Source organism: Kogia breviceps, chromosome 8 (assembly GCF_026419965.1).
Source record: "Kogia breviceps isolate mKogBre1 chromosome 8, mKogBre1 haplotype 1, whole genome shotgun sequence".
Lineage (NCBI taxonomy): Eukaryota > Metazoa > Chordata > Mammalia > Artiodactyla > Physeteridae > Kogia > Kogia breviceps.
In genome coordinates, this window is record NC_081317.1 from 71,224,984 (window position 1) to 71,248,231 (window position 23,248).

General features: G+C 43.4%; 1 protein-coding gene across 2 annotated transcripts in view; it reads right to left on the reverse strand.

The window, feature by feature from the left end:
* Positions 1 to 2,453: 2,453 nt before the first annotated feature.
* Positions 2,454 to 23,248, reverse strand: part of DMRT1 (doublesex and mab-3 related transcription factor 1) — a 105,582-nt gene continuing 84,787 nt past the window's right edge. For both annotated transcript variants that reach the window (XM_067040160.1, XM_059073337.2), the window contains one exon: positions 2,454 to 2,845. In XM_067040160.1, coding sequence (XP_066896261.1) covers positions 2,691 to 2,845 — 155 coding nt within the window. In that variant the 3' untranslated portion in view covers positions 2,454 to 2,690. The remainder of the gene's footprint in view (positions 2,846 to 23,248) is intronic.

Consider the following 23,248-nt stretch of genomic DNA (forward strand, 5'->3'; position numbering starts at 1 on the left):
CCCTCACCCCCAGCCGCTGCGGGAGTCGCAGGCGTTCTTGAGGAAAGGCACGCGCTTCGCCTGCCCACAGCTCCACGTCGCGTGGCGGAAGCTTGCCCGGAGTCCGGGAGAAGGCCCGGCGAGCCTGCCTCGGTTTCTCGGCGCCGGAGCCACGGCTCCCGCAAGAGACGAGCACTGGGCGCCCGACATGCCCATACCTGCACACACGTGTGGTGCGCACTCCACACCGCACACACTGCGGGTGCCGCCCGCAGGGGGACGCGGCCTTGTTGTTACAGGTGTCCGTTCAAAGGCGCAGAGCTGAGAAATTGATAGCCCCTCAAACGCAGGTGTTAACATTCAGCAGACAAGACTTGCTGTCTGTTCTCTTCCTTGTGTTCAGAATTTTAAGTTCCTTACGCAGTCCGCCTGGGCCTGGCCTGCCTGGCGCTCTCCTCCCTAGCGGTCAAGAATAAGCCTCCAGGAGGAAACCTGAGCGTCTCAGGGCCACTCCACCCCACCAGGCGCGGGAGGAAGGCCGCAGGTCCCTCTTTTACGGGGCCATTCGGCGGAGAAGAGAGAAGCAGCCGAAGCTTCCCTCAACTCCGCCTGGGCCCCTTGTGGTCCTGGGGTCTGTGTCCTCGCGCTGGGAGTAGCCCTTCTTGGGCAGAATCTTCGATAAGAGTCCCCGCGCGGCGGGCGCCCGAATTCAGAACCAAACTCGGCGTCAGGAGAGGCAGTGGACCCTCGGGGCATAGGAGGCCCACTAAACAAGCCTGGTTCCCAGGGCTCCGACGGCCAGAGTAGAGCTCAGGGCCGCAGTAGGAGGCCGGAGGCGCAGGGCCTTCGAAACTAGAGCCCGGGCGCACCAGGGGCCCAGGGGGTACTCGGTCAGAGGGCTCTGAGAGCTCACATGCGCGCTTTTCCGGGCTCCGCCTGGCTTTTCAGAAACGCAGGGGCACTGAAGGGAGCTGTGCTGGGAGAGGGCACACACACACACATACACCCGTTGAAGGGGCGTGCCAAGCTTCTCCATCAAGCACACCCGGCAAAATTAGTGTGTTGGGGGTCATCTTGGAACAGTAGGAACTGGAAGACTCCTGGATCCGCAGAAGCCAGGATTATTCAAAGAAATGGAGGGGGCCTGGACAGTGGGCAGCGAGTGCGCAGGTGAGCAAGGAATCTTCATCTCCAAAAAGCCACCATTAACGCCTTGAAGGTGGCGAGTCTGCGGCCCAGTCCTGCCCGGCAGCCTCCGGCGTCGCCGTCACAATACCTACAGCCACAGCCGTCCCGAAGGGCACACGGCTGCAGTAGCAGCAGCCTGACAAGTGTGATAAAATGATCTTCCTTAACTAAACTCGTAAAGCACTGGGCAATAAAACTCAATCTTCTGTAAAATCCAATTAAGTCATTATCTGACTGATTGTATCTTTAATTGAAAACAGAAGTGACAGTAAATTTCTGTGATATATCAGGATCAATCGATACCGCTATGCGATTCAGCCCCAAGAAGTGATTTATAATGTCAAACCTATATAGGTAACTCCACATTATTCTCTCTAAAACCACTGGTGGATGAAATTAAGAGTAAGTGCATTTAATAAAAAACAAGATGGTCAGGTTATTGATTACAACAGATGGGGGTGAAATCAAATAGATGTTTTCAAAGCACAGAGCGAAGAAAATACAAGTAATTTCTTTTTTCCTGTTTAATACCGCTCATCAAATATACACACAAGAAAATTCAGTCATCAATAACATTTTTATTTCAGGTACAGCCGCAACTACACAGAACAATGAATTTTTTTTAGACTAGTTTCATTTCAGGATGGCTTCTGTTACATAAGGAGTACACCACTAGCAATTTTTAACAAAAAATGAACTCAGAAATCTATAGTAACTTTTAAAGATGTACTTATCTTCAAATCAGATTACAATCTAAGGTTACAAAATAATCTAGATTGCATCCATTTTTTAAAATAGTAGAATGTGCATCATGAACTCTTATATTTTTCTAGAAACAACACTCAGGAACTCTGCCTTACTAGGGTTACTTTAAATTGTATTGTTTTCAAACTACCCTTTAGAAAAGGTAGCAATTCTTAAAGTCATTAATTTTTTCTTCTATTTCCGTCACACTTTGGATCTGAGGGGATGGGGTCCGGGGCTAGGCTTTCCTAATAGCTAACACAAACACACACACTATTTCTATTTAACCTTCTGCAAATTTCTAAAATAATGTAACTCTCTTCTTTTCTTCTCACCAGTCAGGAACTTGGCTAAATTTATAGTTTAGCACTTGTATTAAAATACTAAAATTCAAAAAACTACCGAAGGCACCTAAGATTTCATTTTAAAACTGAAAGTAATTGACACATTTAGATGCAAATGTACTGCTTTACTTGAGTGAATTATTGTATTTCTTGAGAACTACATGTAAACCAGTGTCATAAAAAAATGAGGGACACTACTATTTAATATTTAACTCCGTGAGCAAAGCACTTAATTGTTGCAGACGGTAGACACAGATACTAAACTATTCCAAATGTGTTCTAGCCTCTGGGCTAAGCTCTAAGGAGTATAAACCAAACATCTTCTCAACAGTTAAGTCGGCGTGAGTCAAGGCAAAATATTAACAACAAACCCTGTGTATAAACGGAATAAACCTGCCACTCCAGGTGAATGGCCAAAGGCATCGGGGTGCCCGATTATTCGTGGTCCTCGATGATGGGAGTGACCGTAAAGCTTCTGGGCTCCGAGGCGGACTCACATTCGAGCACTCCCTTTGAGCTCTCATTACTAATAGGAGAGCTGCTGGAGAGGGAAACCAAGCCAGAATCTTGACTGCTGGGTGGCGAGAATACTGGGAAGTGGGGAGAGACAGAGGGAGAAGAGTGCGTTAGAAGTGGCTAGTCTTTCTACATTCACCGTGCAATTTGGTTCCAACAAAGAAAAACGCGCTCTGCAATTTCTATTCGGAGTTGAAAGTGTTTTCATAGACACTCATTAAAATCCCCAGTGCTTCTTTAGAATAAAAAATAGTATTTCTGCACAAGTATTCTCTATTTAATTGAAGAGGCAAGTTAAGTAGCAGAGTTTCAATTTTATGTTCATTAAAAACAAAAAACAGTCTTCTCCCCCCTCTTTGGGGATACTATTTCCAACCTTCACCGAGCCCCTCCCCTTTATGTAAACGATGCTAATAGAACGAGTCTTGTCAAATGATCCATCTGACAAATTACCCCAAGCAAGACCCCACCCATGTATTTCCACCATTTGACAGGTAACCCTAGTTTCTCAGTAGCTAGCAAGTGAAAGCGATAGCTTATCAACTTTCCTGTTAGTTCTCTTGGATAGAGGGAAACAAACACTTGGGGGAAGGTGTACATACCTTTTAAAAAGCATACATCCCTTTTAAAAAGTCAAAAGCAGTAAATGGGAAGGAAACTTAAAACACAAAAATTAAAAGAAACTGAATTATACAACACTAAAACAGAAGTCAGGAAAAGGTTTTTAACAGCAAACCTATAAACATAAAACTCCACTAGGAATCTGACATTAAATATGAAGGATGCAAAAGTAATAATGTGTTGAACAATTTTTGCAACCTCACAAGCCATAGTAGATACAAAATTTAAGCAAAAGGGTCTCTGACCTTCTTAACCTTAGCTGAGTTTAGATCCACCTCCAGAACTCCCTTTCTGCCTACTGTGAATGTAATTAAGGGGAAGCTGCAGTGGTAATTTCTCTCCTCATTAACTTCCTGATTGGTTTCAGCCTCAGGATTCCGCAGGGCAGTAGTTTGTCACCAATTCCAAATGGCCAATCGTTAATACTAATGTTTGTGTAACTAACTGCCAGCATCTGCCACGGCTTCTTGTACAACAATAATGGTGAAAGGGTACATTAGTGCTCCTGTGTTAATTCAGCTTGTGTTCATCAATAGGGAAATCTATGATGTAATTAGCAAAATGCATTGGGAGCTGAGTGCTGAAGTCATTTGTAGAGAACTAAATCATAGTAGAAGCTGTACTGGGTCCTGATGTGTTTGCCATCAATACTTATTATGTTTGGAATTTAATAAGGTATATTACCATGCTGAAAAGAGACCTTTTTACAAGGGAACACTATTTACGCTTGTTATGGGTTTCGAGGTTTGCTGCAGCTAGTGGAACCACACAGAAATAAAAGAACAGAGCTGGGATTTAAGAAGCGGATCTTTAACCACTCCACTGGACCAAATTACCTGAGAAAGCCCCGTTCTTCTAATGTGACATATGGACAAGACAGACAGATGGATAGTTTGGGATAGTTACCTCAATATCCAGTTAGGAAAGGAATGTTCTGAAAACTTAGTAAGTTAATAAATTTGAAAACCAGTGTAGGTAATTTCCTGACAAGCAATTTACTTTTGATATTGGTAGTATTTGTTTAGATTTACTAAGTTAAACACAAAGAGTACTGATTTGAACCTAGGAAACCTGAAGCTTTCATTTCCTCACTGTTCATTAAGGCTTCTTACTAAATTTGAATTGTTATATGGATTTAAATTTCCCTGCAAATCCAAGATAATTTATGAATTGTGTTCCATGCCCGAGGATGTTGTATCTACACAGACAGCAGACTTAGCTCTGACATCTTGTGACTATACAAGGATCTGGAGAGGCAACTAAGGGCCAACCAGAGTCTGCGAGTTAATCTGCCCACCCCCATCCCCATCTCAAGCCAGTGACAGAAGGATCTCTGTACAGAAGAGATGGAGAAGGGAGTGAACATTTACTGACTACTTCTTGTATGTCACCTACTTTAATGAGTATGTAAATTTAATCCTCAAACCATTCACTGAGAGAATTATTCTCCCGTTTTACAAAGGAGGCCCTGTGGAAGCTGCCAAGGGCGGTGCAACGTTGGTCAGACCCACCTCCTGGCTTGTTCTCACCCCTGCACCATCCCCACCCTTGGGTGTCACATTTAGTCACTGGCCACTGAACCGTCCTAATCTCTGTGTTAGTTTGAGGAGGTAAAATAACTGACCCTTGTCAACTTAATGCAGAGGCTATAAAGGAATAGGCAAGCGTTCTCCAGACATGTTCTGAGCTTCTGCCTACAATTAACAGCTGACCTAGGCATGCTCCCACCCCAGCCACAAACACCCCGACTCCCCCATTTGGCCGGACTTGTGACTGAAAAAGGAAGGGGTGGGAATTCTGCAAAAGAAAGGATTTGGAGAGAGCCCCCCTTTTGCTCTCACTTGCCTTGTGGATACTTTCTTGGAAAATATTCCTCTGACCTGAGGGTGTGAAGATGTGCAGAGTGTGTCACCTGCATAGACTAGGGAGGCTCCAAGCATACTTAATGCATGACTGCACTCCAGAGAAGAGCCAAATAAATGAACTCAACCTGTTTTGCAAAATATCTGTATTTTTTAAAGCTCTTCTCCACTCAAAATTTAAATCCATGTTCGTTTTACTTTTGTTAAAGGCTTAGCATTGTCTCTGAATGCTGAAGTTAGGGACAGTATCTGTTTAACTCATTTTGTGTAGCACCTCATAAAAGTAGTTCCAAGTGCATCAAAGATTTAGTGTTTATCTTAGTGACTAATGTCCAAAATTTATTTTACTATCATCCTTAAAGATGAAGGTACCCGCTTCATTTAAATGCAGCTTCATTAAACTTTACTTGAGGGAAGAATAACAACGGATCATTTTAAATCATTTTATACCAATTAAAAATTAAAAAGCCAAAATTCTTTTTTGCGTGTTGATTCTAATGAGCCCTGCAGAAGGCTAATTTCAACTCAAAAGGTTCCTCTTCATTATTTTGTAAAAATGCTAATGCCCACTGTCCACGGGACTGTGGGGAAAGATATGCTGTTGGTAGCACTAGAAATTGGTTCAATCTTTCTGGACAGCAGCCTAGTGACATGTAATAAGAACCGTAAAACTGTTCATACCCTCTGACCTGGTAATTCCACTCTGGGGAATAAACCCAAAGAAAGAAAGAATAATTGGCCGGGTGATGCTCAACACACCACTATTTGCATGAGCGAAGACGGGAATGCTTTGCTCCGGCGCTGGGGGGTGGGGGTGGGGACGGTACAGGAAGCTTTCACAGGCAACAGACAATTCAGGATTATGCTACCCTGTAATCATCACTAGGCTCCCAGCATTTACAGAAATGGAAGAAATGACTTCTGGAGACCGAAGTAGAGATTTAAAAGTAAGAAAATGAAAAAAAAAAAAAAAAAAAAAGAAAAAGTGTCCATCTGATCTTTTTTCTTGTTACAACGAAAGGTGGGTAAACCTCTGAGGCTGACCCTGGTTTGAACCAGCAAACCCTGTATCTGTTTTCTCTCTACTAGCCTATTTGTCTACAGCAGCTAAATGGTCTTTCTTTTATTATTATTTTAAAACAAACAAAAAAACCTTACACATAATCACTCTTACCAATGCTGAGGGGGAAAAAAGATGATTTCAGTGATGCCATCTAACTACCAATATTCTTTTTGGAAAATATTATAGACTGCCCCCCCCAAAACCCACCTCTCTAAAAAACAAAACAAAACCCAATCTAACTGCTAAATCTTTTGACACTGCAAAGACCCCTGACTTTTAACTTGAATGATCTGTTGGGAGTCGGTGGACCGGAACGAACAATTCTCTTCCAGTGATGTGAGAAACAGGATATTCGTGCTTGAGAAAAAAAATTGTTCTTCCTCTAGATGTTAAATACTATTAAGCTCCCACTAAGAAACCATTTTAAAAATAAAAAATGCAAGTGGCGTTCTTCAACTGTTAGCAACTCTTCACCTAGACACTGACAGGTCTCTTTGGTTTCCTCGAGTTTGCAAGCCTAAGAGTGTGATGAAAAGCTGATGAAAATGTCTTAAACAATGAATTCTTCCGCTTCATGATAACCATAGTGTTTGGAAATAAAATCATGTCCAATCAATACCACTTAGCAGATATTTGATGTTTCACAATAGGACTCTTTTCCAGAGTAGAACTGCTACCCTTCTCACTAACATTTAAAATAACTAGGATTATCTTAGCTGTCCGAAGCTTGGCAGGTTCAGCTTGTACTTTCAAACAGCATTAATTCTTGGCACTCAGAAGAAGGGATAAAAGGTAAAGATATGAATGGAGATCTTTATTCCACCTGATCTATCAAGGATTAGCTCATTCTTTTCCAGTCCATGCCTGCACGCTAGTGAAGAGGAAGGCTAAGCTGTAACTGATGTAATTAGAAACCACAAGCTAAGAATAAAATAGCCCTTTATTAATCACCCCCATTTACTATAAATTTACCAAAAATATAATAATCTTTGAAACAATTAAATGTGGTTTTTTCCACCTGTGTGTAATCAAAGAGTAGTGGCTAGAGAGAGAGTCTGGTTAGGATTATGCTTTCCCTGAAAACATTATCTTAAGTGTCAGTCTAACACCAGTTTTGAGAGGGGCCAGCTCTGCCCTGTGCACACTGTAGGGAGAAGTGGCCAAGCCATCATAAAGGAGAGCTCCTATGGATGGAATGGGACGCATGATGGGTGCTTCCTCCTCGATCCTGCTGCCACAGCTTTGGCAAGCTCTAGGAAAAGCCATCTTACAAACAAGGTGAAGTGATAACAGAAGGCACATATTTAACCACTATCAGCACTGCCTCATTCTCTCTAAATTTCATGTGTAACATACATACAACACAAGAGAACACTAGAGCTTCTTAATTCTCAAAACAAACAGCAGGCTATCAAGCTTCCTTTGGCAGCACCCGGGAGACAGTGTAAGGACCGGGGCTCACAGGCTGGCCCTGCTGGAACTGCAGACTGGCTACCATACTGCTCAAGGAACGAGGGGATAATGCACCCCACCTACCACCTTACCACCGACAGAGTTCAACGGATACATGAAGGGAAGAACGCACACAAAAAGGGAAAAGAGAAGGGACCCCGTTCAGCCTTCCACCTCACCTGGGACGCAGGCAGGATTATCTCAGGTCCAGGCATTCCTCCTCTTCCCCGATTCCCACCCTCCAGGACAGATTCTTCTGGACCACGGCAGGGAAGCTGCTAGGATCCCACACTCCCTGTTTATTCCATGGGCCACGGGGGCGGGTCACTGAAACTACTCGAGTCTCAAAGCAAGCATGTGAATAAGTGATGTTGTCTGGGACAGCAGCCCTACCCTGGCAGGGACTCATACCCTGAGCATATCGTCAATCCTCACCTCCCCAGAACCCTCTTGTCCACTGGCAGTGGTGATGCTCCTGGCTGCTCCCTCACGCCCAAAGTGGCACCGTGAGTCGTGGAGCCTTTTCTCACTGTTATTTCTTCTTGCACTCCTTCTGAAATGAGCAAGTGCGTATGTGACGGGTAGTTCATTATGACTGGCTCAGCTGATGTGTCTCATCCACGAAGGCAGCACTGGGTGATACATACAATCCAAAGATTCAAAGATCCTCTAATTCACTGTGTTTTAATCAAAATATACTCAGTATCAAAACCTAAACATAGTGTGGCCTTCTTCGCTTTCATGGCAACATTCTGAGATAAATCTTCACATTGACTAATTCTGCTCTGTCTTCCTCATCACTGAAATAACCACAACACCGACTTTGAAGAAATCCCCTAAACTATCTGGGCAATGAACTTAAACACCAGTTTCCTTATCTGTAAAATGAGGCTAACAACAGGTCACTGTGATAATCACTGAGTACAGAGTAGTTTCCTTACCTCCTTTGTCTTCAATTTCAGTGTCTTCACGTTAGAAGATCCTTGCTTTTGAAGGTGCCAGAATCCAATCAGTATTTAGTACAAGATCTGTTCCCTCCAGGCCACACATAATGTGCCTTGGGAGAGCCAGGAACCAGGGATACACACTTTACTTCACTTGGGGCCTACATGACAGCCAGAGTGTCAAATCCAGGAGGCAAATGACCTGGTCCTCATTTGGACAACAGGACCCTCGTTACATAAGCTCTGCTTTTTTCATTTTTTGAGAAGGGGTGTCCAATCAAAATGAAGCAGCAGAATACCTCTGGACATACCAGACCAAAACATAGTGTTGTTATCCAATGATCAAGCCAACCATTCCTTCAGGCAGCAGTATTTGAAAGCAGGAAGAATCTTCCTTTTGAGCCTAAGCTTTGTCCTAAAAGTTGAAAACTCTGGCAAGTACTAGGTACAGGCTTCAATGTCCCCAAAGAAATAGGCGTCTCATTGTTCCTAATCTACAACGATTGGGTACCTGGAGCCCTGATGGGATGAGGCTTGCTGGGGTACCAGAAGCTGACCTTCAGTCACAAGGCAACAAAGCGGGGCTAGGGTGAGGTTGTGTGGGTTTTGCCAGAAGACCATCTCTTACTATCCGAAGACCTTGGGCAAGTGCCTTACCCTCTCCGTGCCTCCATCTCCTCATCTGTACAATGGGGACACAGTACAGCACTTAGGATGGTTCTACACAAAGCTTTGGGGCCCCATTAAGCCCGATGCATCTGAAAAGCCCACACTACCATTGTACACAGCTGTACCATTTGGCCATCCACATGTGTGTCCCACAGACTCAGCACTTCAGCACAGGATGTGGTCCGAATTGAGCTCTATTCCTAGCATCACTCCCCTCAGCTGCCCCCATCTATACCCATCCTGCCCTGCTTAATCTTTCTTGAGTGCTTGTCATCTCTGGTCCAGCTCTTCCTCTCCGAAGAGGCAGACCATTTTCCCACCACATACATGTACTGACAAGGGCAGGAAGGCTGAGGGGGTCCTGTTCCCAGGCCCAGCTCTGCTCATTCTGGAGGGTCTGTTAGGCCGGGCTGAGCCCAGTTCCCAACAGTGGCCACCTAAGAACAAGTGTGGAAAGACCATGAGCTCTGCCGTCAGACATGGCACCTCAGTAAACACCTCTGAGCATCAATTTCTTTCACTGTAAAAGGAGGTAATAATGATGTATTTCATAAAGTTTCTCAGAGGATAGAAGAGATGATAAATGACAAAATCATTGGTAGACATGAAGACTCCTCTCCCCTGGTGTGAGTCTGTGCACTTCCCTAAGGAAGGAGTGTGATTTAGTCTCTGTCCTCCACTGCCTAAGACAGGACCAAGAAATTAGTAAGACTTTTATTAAACACTGGTTGGGAAAGAAAGAAAAAAAAAAAAAAACGATTTAGTGTCAACACAGCTCAAGCTTCCCTGAATATTTTCAGACAAGTTTCAATTTCAATGTTCAGAGAAAGGTGACTTGTACTTTGTTCGTCTTTCTTTACACACCAGAAGGCTAAAAGTAAAGATGAATTCCGAACTGAAACCCAAGCCTGTTATATTGTGTTTTCCTGGGACTTCAGGTACACATGACATTACCTGAGGCTGGGCCAAATGGGAAGGGACTTGGCTGAACCAGGAACAGGGGCAGAGCAAGGAGAACCTCCTCGAGAAAGAAACAGAAAGTCTATTAGATAAAACACTAACACCTGGTAAGCTGAAATTCAGCCAAGAACATCTACTGTACACTACCTAGCACGGTGCGGTGCACCCAGCAGGTGCTTAATACGGGAGTGAAAAAGACCATGGAATGTGGTCTTCACAAGACATGCTGCCACCACAAAACAGGGCTAACTCACACACTGGCAAAGAGAGTCTCAAGCCTAAAACCAGTTTTGAGGATTTTAAAGTGCAAAGGCTTTCTGTCATTTTGTCTGTATTTATTGGAAGCACTCTGGGCACCGACACAAGGAGAAAAGCCGCATCAAACACACCCCGAGGCGTGATCTCAGCCAAAGAGCCTGGCTCTGGACGAGCCCACAGGACCACGTTCCTTGAGGACTCTGCAACGCAAACCACATATGGTACCACAGCTGGGTGGTCACAGGTGCAACTGCATTTGAAAACAGAGTTTAAACAGGTGTGTGATCATCTCAGAAACCAAGGCAGACCAGGCTAACAAGAGGCTCCACAAGTCACCTCTGGAAGAGAGTTCTCATTTGATTCTGGGAAAGCGGTTTTCTCAGATACAAAAAGAATCAAACCCACAAAGCAGGCGCGGCATTCCCCCCCCCCCAGAAACTACGTTGGCTCTGTCCAGATATTTTGCAACAAGAGACATTTTAAAGTAGCTTTGCTGAGAGTTTCCTTCACACTGAGAAGAAAGAATTGCAGATGCTTCAACCTTAAAGGGTAATGTATGATGAAAATCTCCACCTTCATGGGACTCTTGTTAAGACTAAGAAAATAGATTAAAGTTTTGGAGTCAACACCACTTCCAGGAGAGCCAGGCATGAGGAGAGGGAATGCAGCTGCTTTCTCACCTGGGGCCCGAAATGAGCTCGGTTTCCGGCTAATCCACTAGCCTGCAGTCAGCCTTTCATTGTGGAATTACATCATCTCTGATAAAACATGCTGTTTAACAAAATATCTAAGATGTGCAGCTTCAGCCGTATGGCTTTGAACTCTTTCATGGAAGCAACCTAAGTGTCCGTTGACAGATGAATGGATAAAGAAGATGTGGCACATATATACAATGGAATATTACTCAGCCATAAAGAGAAACGAAATTGAGTTATTGGTAGTGAGGTGGATGGACCTAAAGTCTGTCATACAGAGTGAAGTAAGTCAGAAAGAGAAAAACAAATACCGTATGCTAACACATATAAATGGAATCTTAAAAAAAAATTGTTCTGTAGAACCTAGAGGCAGGACGGGAATAAAGATGCAGACCTACTAGAGAATGAACTTGAGGACAGGGAGGGGGAAGGGTAAGCTGGGACAAAGTGAGTGAGTGGCATGGACATGTAAACACTACCAAATGTAAAACAGATAGCTAGTGGAAGCAGCCGCATAGCACAGGGAGATCAGCTCGGTGCTTTGTGACCACCTAGAGGGGTGGGATAGGGAGGGTGGGAGGGAGGGAGATGCAAGAGGGAAGAGACATGGGGATATATGTATATGTACAGCTGATTCACTTTGTTATAAAGCAGAAACCTAACACACCATTGTAAAGCAATTATACTCCAATAAAGATGATAAACAATATTCAGATACTTTGCAAGGAAATAAATAAAAGAGAAAGTTCACAAGCCATTTCACAAGTAGAACTTGTGTAAAAGTTGCAGCTTATAATTTGAAAAGAAATACTGTGCCCCAAACGATATGCTAGTAGCAGGGTAGAAGACTGTGTCCAGTAAATTATTTTACCTTTACTGTCAGGAGATGATGCCTTCTTCAAAAAAAAAAGCAAATGCAAAACTCCATCAGTATTGGCTATTAATACTATGCCAACTTTTCCTTCTCTGTCTAACTAGGATTACAGGAAATTTAAAATGAGTAATTATTAGTATTTTTCTCTGGTACAGAAGAAGGAAGCAAACACCAGGACACATTTAAATAACATATACCAGATGAAATCAATCAGGATAGAAAATTCCAGGCATTTCCAGACAGGAGAATACATGCTTACTCAGTCACACAGGTTGTTTCACCTCCTAATTACAACACAGCCATCATGGGTGGATAAGATAGTTCAGATTACAGGCTCAAGAATACGCTCTCTTGGAACGGTCCATGTTAAGGGTGAAGAGAAACAAGAAAGTAGCACAAACTATGTTTTTCCTAAAGAGTATTTACACACTTTGCATAAGAACTCAACTGCTAAAAAAACAAATCATATATGTCTTTCTTAAAACATTTTTCTATTTGTTTAAAATGCCTTCTGTTCAACTAGATCCCAAGAAAGGACTTCAACGCTAAAGAGGTTTAATCTGTGGGTGATATAAGGCATTCACGGAATGTGATTGTGCCCTCCCCTCTCCAGGGGTTTATGATATTTTTTAATTGTTTCAGGAGAGAAGACCTCACGTCTTGACAAGTATTTTAGTTTGCTTTCAAGGTAAGATTTTCCTTTTCCCCCCCAACTACATCCTGTCTGAAACTAAACTTAACTGTAGCCTTTTTTTAGGGACTTCTCAGAACAACCCATGTTCTCTTTGGGCGAGAAGCTTCTGGGCAGGACCTGCTGGTGCTGGTCGACCAAGCTCAGCTCTGAACTAAATGAAGGAAACCAACGCTGGCAGGTATTTATCAAAGTATAAGACAACTTTCATTTAATTCTTCCTCCCAATGGTCAAAACAATTGGTCTCCTTTCAGGATTTTGTTTCCTGCTTAAGGAAATTTTTTTTTTATTGTGGTAAAATACACATAACGTAAAATTTACCATTTTAACCACTCTGAAGTGTACAGTTCAGCAGTATTAAATATATTCACGATGTTGTGCACCCGTAACTACCCAACCATCCATCTCTGGAACTTTGTCACCTTTCCAAACTGAAACTCTGCACCGATTAAACAATAACTCCCCCCATCCCCTCTGCCGGGCCCCTGGTAACCACCCTTTTACTTTCTGGTTCTATGAATCTGACTGCTCTAGGTACCTCATGTAAGTGGAATCATACAGTATTTGTCTTTCTGTGACTGGTTTATTACACTTAACATAATGTCTCCAAGGTTCATCCATGTTGCAGCATGTGGCAAAATTTCACTCCTTTTTTTTTTTTTTTTTGTGGTACACGGGCCTCTCCCATTGCGGAGCACAGGCTCCGGACGCGCAGGCTCAGCGGCCATGGCTCACGGGCCCAGCCGCTCCGCGGCATGTGGGATCTTCCCAGACCGGGGCACGAACCCGCGTCCCCTGCATCGGCAGGCAGACTCCCAGCCACTGCGCCACCAGGGAAGCCCTCACTCCTTCTTCATGCTGAATAACATTTCATTCTAAGTACAGCCCACATTTTGTTTACTCAGGCATTTATCAGTGGACATATGGATTGTGTCTGCCTTTTGGCTCTTGTGGATAATGCTGGTTATGAACACTGGTGTTCAAATATCTGTTCAAGTCCCTCTTTTCACTTTTTTTGTGTGTATACCCAGAAGTGGAATTGCTGGATCATATGTTAATTCTATTTTTAAGTTTTTGAGGAACCACCATACAGTTCTCCACAGCAGGGGCACCATTTTACATTCCCAACAGCAATGTACAAGGGTTCCAATTCTCCACATCTTCAGCAACACTGGTTATTTTCTGGGGTCTTTGTTTGTTTGTTTTTTAATAATAGCCATCCTAAGGGGTGTGAAGTGTGGGATTTTGTCTTTTGATCTTTTTACACTAATCCTTTCCTGCACTGCATCCTCTCTTCCCCAACCCTGACCTACCACCCAGTCTGTTTTATCATCACCAAACTTAACTGAAGAACTAGCCCACTGCCCACTACTCACTGGGTTATGCCTGGCAAACTGGTAGCTGTTTCACTCCCAGAAAAGCTTTCTCAAGGTCACCCATAGCCTGCTGGTCCCCAAAGCCAATGGCCAGTTGCAGTCTTTCCCTCTTTGCTCAGGAGCACTGACACCTAACATGTCCTCTCCCATTCATCCCCCTCAGCTGCCCTCCAGGCTTTCTGCCCTCCTGGACCATCCTTCCCCAACACCAACCCTAGACACAGACTCTCCAAACTATTCCACTTGGTCCTCTCATCCACATAAGCTTTAAACATCACCTCCTTGCAAATGACTTCACAATTCCTATCTCTTGCCCCGATTTCTCACTGAGAACCACTTCTGTATATTAAATATTGGCAGAACATCTCCACCTGGCTGAGTTTCCTTCAATGGAACCTCACCTGTTTAGAAATGAACCCACCATCTTCTCCTCTCTTGGGTCCTGAGCATGCCCACATCATCTGCAGCTCAGGCTCTCTCAGACCCACCCTCCAACCTAAGCCACTGCTCTGTCCCGCTCTCTTGAACTGCACAGAGCCCTCCTGCATCTCCCTCCCTTCCATTTACCCTCATCTGCTAGTATCTGGTTGCCCTGTCTAGTCTTTTCTACTTCATCTTAATTTATCCAGTATGGCCAGTTAGTTATTCTTCCAGAAGCATATCTCTAACAAGATGTTTCTTTCTAAATAAACACCTATGGAGACTTCTGAAGAGCTGAGAGTACAAAAATAGATCTCTGTGACAATGAACCTGAACCCTCAAGAAAGGTTCAGCATCCTGAAGGCGAGAAAGAAGAGAATCCATTTTGTAAATGTCTCTGTCATCAGAGACTGGGAGGCAGAGAACTTTGGCAATCACAGGAGAAATTATGAGTTGTTTAGAAAATTCATTTATGCAAAAGAGATCATTGTTCAGTGACGGCAAGTTAATGTGACCTCATGAATCTATCCTTAAACCCAGTCCTTGGACGGATGTAACTTCACTCTGGACACTAACAGAAATACCACAAGGACAGAAGCTGGAAGACAGTATACAGACATTTTTTTTCTCCAGAAAAAAAGAAGCTTATAAAACCGCGACCTTAAAAAAAAGGTAATATGGTGTCGTTGGACAGATTTTGCATAGATTGCTTTCGTTATTGTGGACTGGTTGATGACTGACTGACTGACTGAAGATGTGACAACACAATAAATAAGGTTGATTCTACAGATGGACATAGAACTCTGGCCCCAACAATGAGCCAATCCACATTCTTCTCAAGCACACCTGAAACATTACTACAAAATGACCATGTACTGATCTACAAAGCCAAGTCTCCACAAATTTCAAAGATGTGTATCTTTCAAACCTTTGAAGTCTTGGAGATTTAAGTCTGTAGTCTATCAGAGTAACCACTAAGAAAAAAACCTTTCAGCTTTAAAAAAATGATAATGAAGAATATAAATTTCACTGACTCTGACTAACCAACAGGCCAGCATTTGGCCACAACATAATTGATTGCACCCTTAATGCTACTGTTGAAAGTAGTTAAGTGCCCAGGCACTGATTCCAACCCACACACTCCTCCTCGATCCCACATTCCAAGTAGATCAGGTATTTTCACACTTGGTTCATCTTCAGTGAAGACTGTAATTAAATCTTTAATTTGAAAACAAGAGCGGAAGTCCGGCACTCGCAGCATGATTGGCCGCCCTCAAAGCTTAGAGCAAAGAGCAATCAAGTACCAAATGGCGACCTCTGCTCCTTCAAGCTCAAGTAATCTGCTCATTTCAGAAGGTAACAGCTCGTCTCAAAACTGACAAATTTACATGTGGAAGTGCTTTCCACAGTTATCTGCAAGCTTCCTGGGGATCAGAAACATTATTTAAATTACATAAACTGTCAAGTTTATGTGCTGCCTGGCCTTTTGATTACACCGTAATTTTTAAAGCATACATTTCAGAACATGCTGTATTTCATATTCAAGGTGTTGGGAGAGACCTCTTAGGGAGCTGAGTACCCAGGAACACAATGACAACTGCTGGTCCTCTTTACGTCTTAACACTCTTCTTAAGCATTGACGAAGGCAGTGTGGTGCTAACTGGTTACTTAACTCATGGAATATGTCTTGAGCATCTGCTCTGTGCCCAGCACGGTTGTAGATGAAGAGAATACAGCCATGAATAAAACAAGTCTCTGTTCTCATAAGGAAAAAACCAGGGACACCTGTAATCAGAGACACCTGGGAGCAGATTCTTACTGTTGATGTGACTGCGGGCAGTAACTGAACACTATGAACCTCAATTCTGGACATTCGTTAATGGAAAACAACTAAAATATATTCAGTCAACACTATTCCTTCCTCCGCTTTTCCCTTTCCATAATAAGGGAGCAGTAAGTACTTCACAGGTACACCAGGCACCATCTGAAGCAAAATCAGGAGGAAGGTGAATTGTTTCTCAGTTACCCTTTTACCTGACCCTTTGCACCTCCCTCACCTCTGTGCACTTCTTTTCTGTTCTTAGGTATCCGGTGCTCCCTGATCCTCTCCCCTGGTCTCCTCTCTGCCAAATGACACCTTACCCCTCCTCCCACCCCCTCCACACACAGTTCTATTCTCTCAGTTTACTGCTTACTCTCTCAAGAGTTTACTCTTGATGAAAGGCATCCGGTTAAACTACTTCACTCAAGAGGTGAACTCAGGCTTCGGGCTCTAACCTCCTGTTGGTATTCTCATTTCAAAGCGGTAGCTTCTAGACATTGCAGAGATGTCACCTTTTGGGGCAGAGCAAATTTCTAAAGTGTTGCCTATACCACTCAGTATACAGAAGGTACTGCTATTAAGTGGGTGGATCCTAGAGTTTTACTTTTACTATGTCAGGTTTCCATAATTTATAGAAAAGACGCATCCTTGCCAAGTAAGGTTCTGGTCCCAGCCTGGTCTGCATCCCCAACCTAGAATGGTGTCACAGCCTTTCCAAGTATCTACCAGTACGGGAATCTCAAGCTGATAATCAGCTTCCCCTCCACTTGCTTTCCAGGAGCTTAATTAGAATGTAGTCCTGTGGCTAACCAGAAAACGACTGGTATTTAAAGAACTGACATTATAAGACGGTTATTTTCGGCTAACAGTAAGTCTCATGTTTTCTAGCGCTTCAATGAGGCTCCAGGATTGTTTCTTTTTTCTTTTTTTTTTTTTTTTTTTTTTTTTTTGCGGTACGCGGGCCTCTCACTGTTGTGGCCTCTCCCGTTGCGGAGCACAGGCTCCGGACGCGCGGGCTCAGCGGCCATGGCTCACGGGCCCAGCCGCTCCGCAGCACGTGGGATCCTCCCGGACCGGGGCACGAACCCGTGTCCCCTGCATCGGCAGGCGGACTCTCAACCACTGCGCCACCAGGGAAGCCCGAGGCTCCAGGATTGTTATGTGTCAGAGCAGAGAATAAAATGAACTTCTAATTATTTTCGTTAGGAAAGATTGCTATTTGTAACACTGAACCAGATAAAATTGTGAGAAAAAGAAAAGACACGAACATTAGCATTAGCTAATGAATGTGGCTGGTAGTTAAGGGGGAAATTTTTTATAGTGCTAAACCAAGGTCATCCATTTATTTAAAAAGTTCTTAGAACCTTTTGTGAAAAAACAAACTATCAGATATCACAGGTTTTAATTTGCTTTAATAAACATGTATTGTTTTCATAGTAATAAAAAGTGATATAAAAGACAGAAAGCAAGGATGAAAGGAAATCAAAGAAAATAGGCCACCGCTGGGAGCACCGCTCTCCACTCCTGCACTGTAGGAGTGAACTGCTTTCTTTATTGAGTGCAGGCTGGTAGACCCTGGGGCAATGAAACAGGACGCCTTAGGAAGGATGGACTACAGGCCCCAGCAGGAGCTGGTAAGTGCTGACTTAGGTAAGCAGGCCTGTGAAATGAGGTTCAGCCCACGGTATTTATTAGCATAATTATTAATAATCATCGCTATCATTCACTGAGCCCCTATCATGTTCCAGGCATTGTACTTATCATCTCCACAAAAACCCTTTGGGGAGGTGGGCATTAATATCCTCATTTGGCAGATTTTAAAAATTGAGGCTCAGAGAGGGTGATTAACATCCAGGGTCACACAAGTGCTGAAGAGTCAGAGCCAGATTCTGTACTCAGGACTTGAACCTGGGACTGTCCACCACAAGGCCGCAGTACATTACGATGGGTTTGCCGGTTTGATTTCTCACGCAGCCTACTCTGCTGACACAACCCAGGGAGCCCTCTGCCATGAGCCCTCCTCTTCTTCATATTCCAAACTCCCCTCCAGAAAGCCATGATTTTGCTGAAAGAGACAGCTTTGAAACCCAAGCATCACCTGAGCTGCAGGTTTGCCTTCTGAAAATGAATCCAGGAAAGCAGCTATCCAGGGGGTCCCAACTCCCACATCTTTTCAATCTACTTTCCAAGCAAAAGAGGTTTCAGGGACCCAACATGTAATTCGGTGGAGTGAAGGGCTGGGGAAAGGTATCCATTTGCTGCCTATCGGATGTTTCAGAAAGTAAAGTAGGAGACGCTTGGGAGAACGCTGCAGCCTCTTCAAAGGCGACCCCCTGTTGCACAGCCTTCTGAGCCCCGAAAAAGCAGAGCACAGAGGAGGGATGGTCTCTCCTGGGCAGCAGGGAGGCTGCCAGGGGCTGTGGGGGGGATGCTGACTTCTACCAAGACCCCCAGGCCTCTGGTAGGAGAGTCGGAAACAGAACCATAGGATCTGGGAATTTGAGAGCAACCAGACACCAAGATATCAAAAAGAGTGATATCAAAAAAAGAGGTCTTAGGGACTTCCCTGGTGGTCCAGTGGCTAAGACTCCATGATCCCAAGGCAGGGGGCCCAGGTTCTGTCCCTGGTCAGGGAACCAGATCCCGCATGCTGCAACTAAAAGATCCCAATGCCGCAATGAAGATCCCACGTGCCACAACTAAGACCCGACATGGCCAAATAAATAAAACGTTTTTTTTAAAAGGGGGTCTTATTTTTCCCAAGTTACACTGGCCTGAGGAGAGGAGAAGGAAGGGGCACAGAAGACCCCTACTAATAAAAAAGTGTTGCTTTTCCCTTCATCTGATTTAAGATAATGATGACGAGTTCAGCAAAGTGCACACCTGGAGGAAGGACAGCAGGGTGCAGGTGGGCTCCCAGGTGGATCCGTCCCATAGGCCTCACGTTCACTAAGCACAAAGGGGCACAAGAGGGCTGAATTCTGGGCCGATCCATACAGGAGAGTTTTCAGAGTAGACAAGTAATTACCCAATTCCACCTCCTATGACCTTCCATGAAGGCAGGACAGAGACAGTGAAAAATGAACCAGTCACCCCAGCAAGCTCCAGCACCTCCCGGTCAGCAGTATCAAGGGCTCCTGATACATCTAACAGAAACGCCACAGGGCCGGACCGGGGCCACCAGCAGGAAAACCTATCCATCAGCAAAGCTAACACAGTGCAGTTCAGGCTCAAATCTAAAACCAGAGCGCCGGGACGGGTTAGCAGTACAGTAACACACTCCTGGATTCTACGGAATTTTTAAGACTGTACTGTCCCTTAGGTGAGTCATGTTTGGGGCCTCAGTTTCCACATCTATAAAGTGAGGGGGTTCAGCTCAGTGGCTTCCAACTGCTCTCTCAGAACTAAAATTCTTTGTGTTAATGACTTCTGAAATCTCCATTTCTTTTAAGCTCTAAAGGCTTAAGTGCCTACTTAAAGTCAGAATTAATCAAGTACAAAACAGAACTAATTCAGTATCAAGTGATTACTCCTGAAGATATGGAGACCTTTCTTCCCTAGTGGAGACATTAACATTTTCTCTGTCAATCATGTACTAAGCTTTTCCCAGTCACTGGGATTCAGCCACTGAACAGGAGGTTCACCTCCTCCATCTCTGTGCTGATACAGAAGATGAGCTTCTGGTGACATGTGACAGCCTCTGCCTCACAATCAATCGCTGACTTTGCTGGGACACTTGGCCGAAATCTGATCATTAGCTAACTTTTCACAATGAATTTCCTAACACTAATTTGTTTGATATGTCGCTTGGCTCAGTCTATGAATCCAGTCCTTAGAAGAGTGTCAATCGCTGCTTTGTTGTGTGAATCTGAACTATTGCCCAATATGACCTTGCAGACCTGGACACACGCCTATTACAGAGAGAGGACACATCTTCAACTTTTCTTACAAAGGAGACAGCAGTGGAAATATAACTGTCCCCCAGGCTATGTCAACAAGAAAGCAGTTGTCTTCTCCTGTTTTTTGGTCTGTTTTCTCCAAGACTAGATCCTCTAGTAAGGAGAACTCAGCTACAAGAGATGAAAACCGCTAGTCTTTCCAAGCACCTTTGCTTGTGCATATGAGCTGGTGTTTTTATAGGGAGACTGACTGGGATTCAGCAGAAGTTGGCTATTAGGGAGGATGGACTACACTGGAGTGGCTTGTCTTGCAACCCGTGTGACCTGCTCTTGTACTCAGTTTGTGGAGAGAGGAGGGAGCAGTGGTGGACGAAACGGTCCAGCCACTAGGCATCTCAGGCACTGTCCAGATGCTGGCTGAGGGTACCTCCCTTACTGCAAGGCCTCTCAAGAGGTACTCTGGCTTCCTGATGGAAATAAGACCCACTGGACTCCACCATCCACCCACCAGATAGACAACAACGTATATATTCAAATATCACCACTAGCAGAGGTTTGGGAGAAAGTGGTACTTTCATGCACTGCTGCCAGGAGCATAAACCAGTGCAGCCAGTCTTGGGGGTAACTTGGCAGTATTTAACACAATCTAAAATGCAGGCTTCTCTGAAATGTCCCTTCCTAGCATCTCCCCAGAAAAACACCAGTACCTGGGTACAAGCAGACTGCAGCATTTAAAACAACATGATTGTCAATAAAGAAGGAAATTAATCAACATACTATGATCCTTCCAAACTTTGAAATAGTACATGCCAGTTAAAAAGAATGAAGTAGGGCTTCCCTGGTGGCGCAGTGGTTGAGAGTCCGCCTGCCGATGCAGGGGACACGGGATTGTGCCCCGGTCCGGGAAGATCCCACATGCCACAGAGCGGCTGGGCCCGTGAGCCATGGCCGCTGAGCCTGCGCATCTGGAGCCTGTGCTCTGCAACAGGACAGGCCACAACAGTGGGAGGCCCGCGTACCACAAAAAAAAAAAAAAAAAAAAAAAAAAGAATGAAGTAGATCTACATGCACCAACGTGAAAGGTCTTTAAGACCAACTGATGACTAAAAAAAGTAGATCTGAACAACAATCTATTCACTATGATGACCCCCCTTACGTTAAAAAGCCAAGAAAACTATGTATTTCTACAAAAACACATATCCTCATAGCAAAAAGTCTGAAATGACATATATTAAGAGTTTAATATATGTAATTGTTGTAATTGATGTAATTGTTAAAATAAGTGAGATAAGGGAAGAGTAGGCCATAGCACAGTTCACATACCAAGATTACAACTGGTGGAAAAATACGCATGTGTATTCAAAAAATAAACCTTGTTAGGAATTACAGAGAAAATGAAAACAGCAATGTTCTATCCAGTTAAGAAAAAAAAAGTTATTTTAACTGTACATTCAGAATGTTCTTAAAAACCAGTTTTCCAAAGTTATTTTTGACCGCTGTCTTTTAAATCTGACTTAAAGAGCACTTTTTAGATGAACAAAGTACAAAAGAGAGCTGTATAGCAAGTGTCATCTTGATGGAAGTATGAAATGGCTGACTGCAAACTAGAATGAAAGAAAAAACACAAATTAACTACAGCAGTTATATTGTTCATATAAACTAATTAAACTATTTTGACTTTTGAAAATTCTACTTTGCAAAAGATCTGACTCACTGATAAAATGTGCAGTGGGTATCATTACTATTCCCAATTTGTTTTAATACAGCAGGTCTTTATCAGAGGACAATTCCTTAGGTTAAGTTAGTCATTTTCAGGTGTGTACATGAGGCCACTAGTTTACTAAATTATCTTGTTAATAAGTAGTCATACACCTTCCAAAGCAAACAACTGGACAACTAGAATAAAAATATACTATAATGTCTATGTTTGAAACATTATAAAATAGCAACGTTTTATGACACATACCGTGTTATTATAAGTGTGTGATATTATAAGAGGGTCACAAATATGGTATTTGGAATAAAGCCAAATTTAAAGCACTTCAGTAACAACCAAGGTGCTTGAAGCAGACTTGGTTCCATGTATACAAAAGAGGTGGTAACTTACAAGAGTGATTTGAGAATCAGGGGAAAAAAGAGATCCTGTCCCTAAAATATGCCTGCCGCCAAAGGAGCAAAATATCTGAAATTCCACCATTAAAGATTCATTTCTTCAGAATAAAAACTGATGTCCTTTTAAAATTCAAATACTGAGGAGGACTAAGACATAAAATCAATATTATTTTACCATGTTACTTATCAAATTGTTTTTTCTCAAAAGAGGCACGGGCAAGAGGGGAGTAAGCTACAGAAATAAGAAAAAGTCCACGTGTATATGTGTACTTACTGTGAGAATACTGGAGGAGAAATGACAAAAGTTGCAACACTACTGATCATTCCCTTTCACTCCTGGAATTGGTCCTGCCTGGAACACTTTCAACCGTAACCTTTCTAAGAATTCTGGCAGGCTCAAAACCAATCCGGAACATTCAATTAAGAAGACCATGGAATTAATGAAAAACCGATACAAGTTCCTACAATTTATTAAGCCCTAACCATGTGCCATATGCAGTGCTATGCCCATTATATACATTACTTAATTCACACTAAAAAGAAACTGCATGAAATGCATACTATCACCTCCAACTTACAGATGGAAAAACTAAGGTTTAGAAAGAGAAGACACCTGCCCAAGGTCATGTGGCACTAAGTGACAACCCACGTTTGGGAGACACCAAACTCAATGCTCTGAACCATTATGCAAATATACAAAGGAAAATGAAATAATTTGAACACGAATCAGTGCTTAGGCCCCAAAGCAAACCACATTC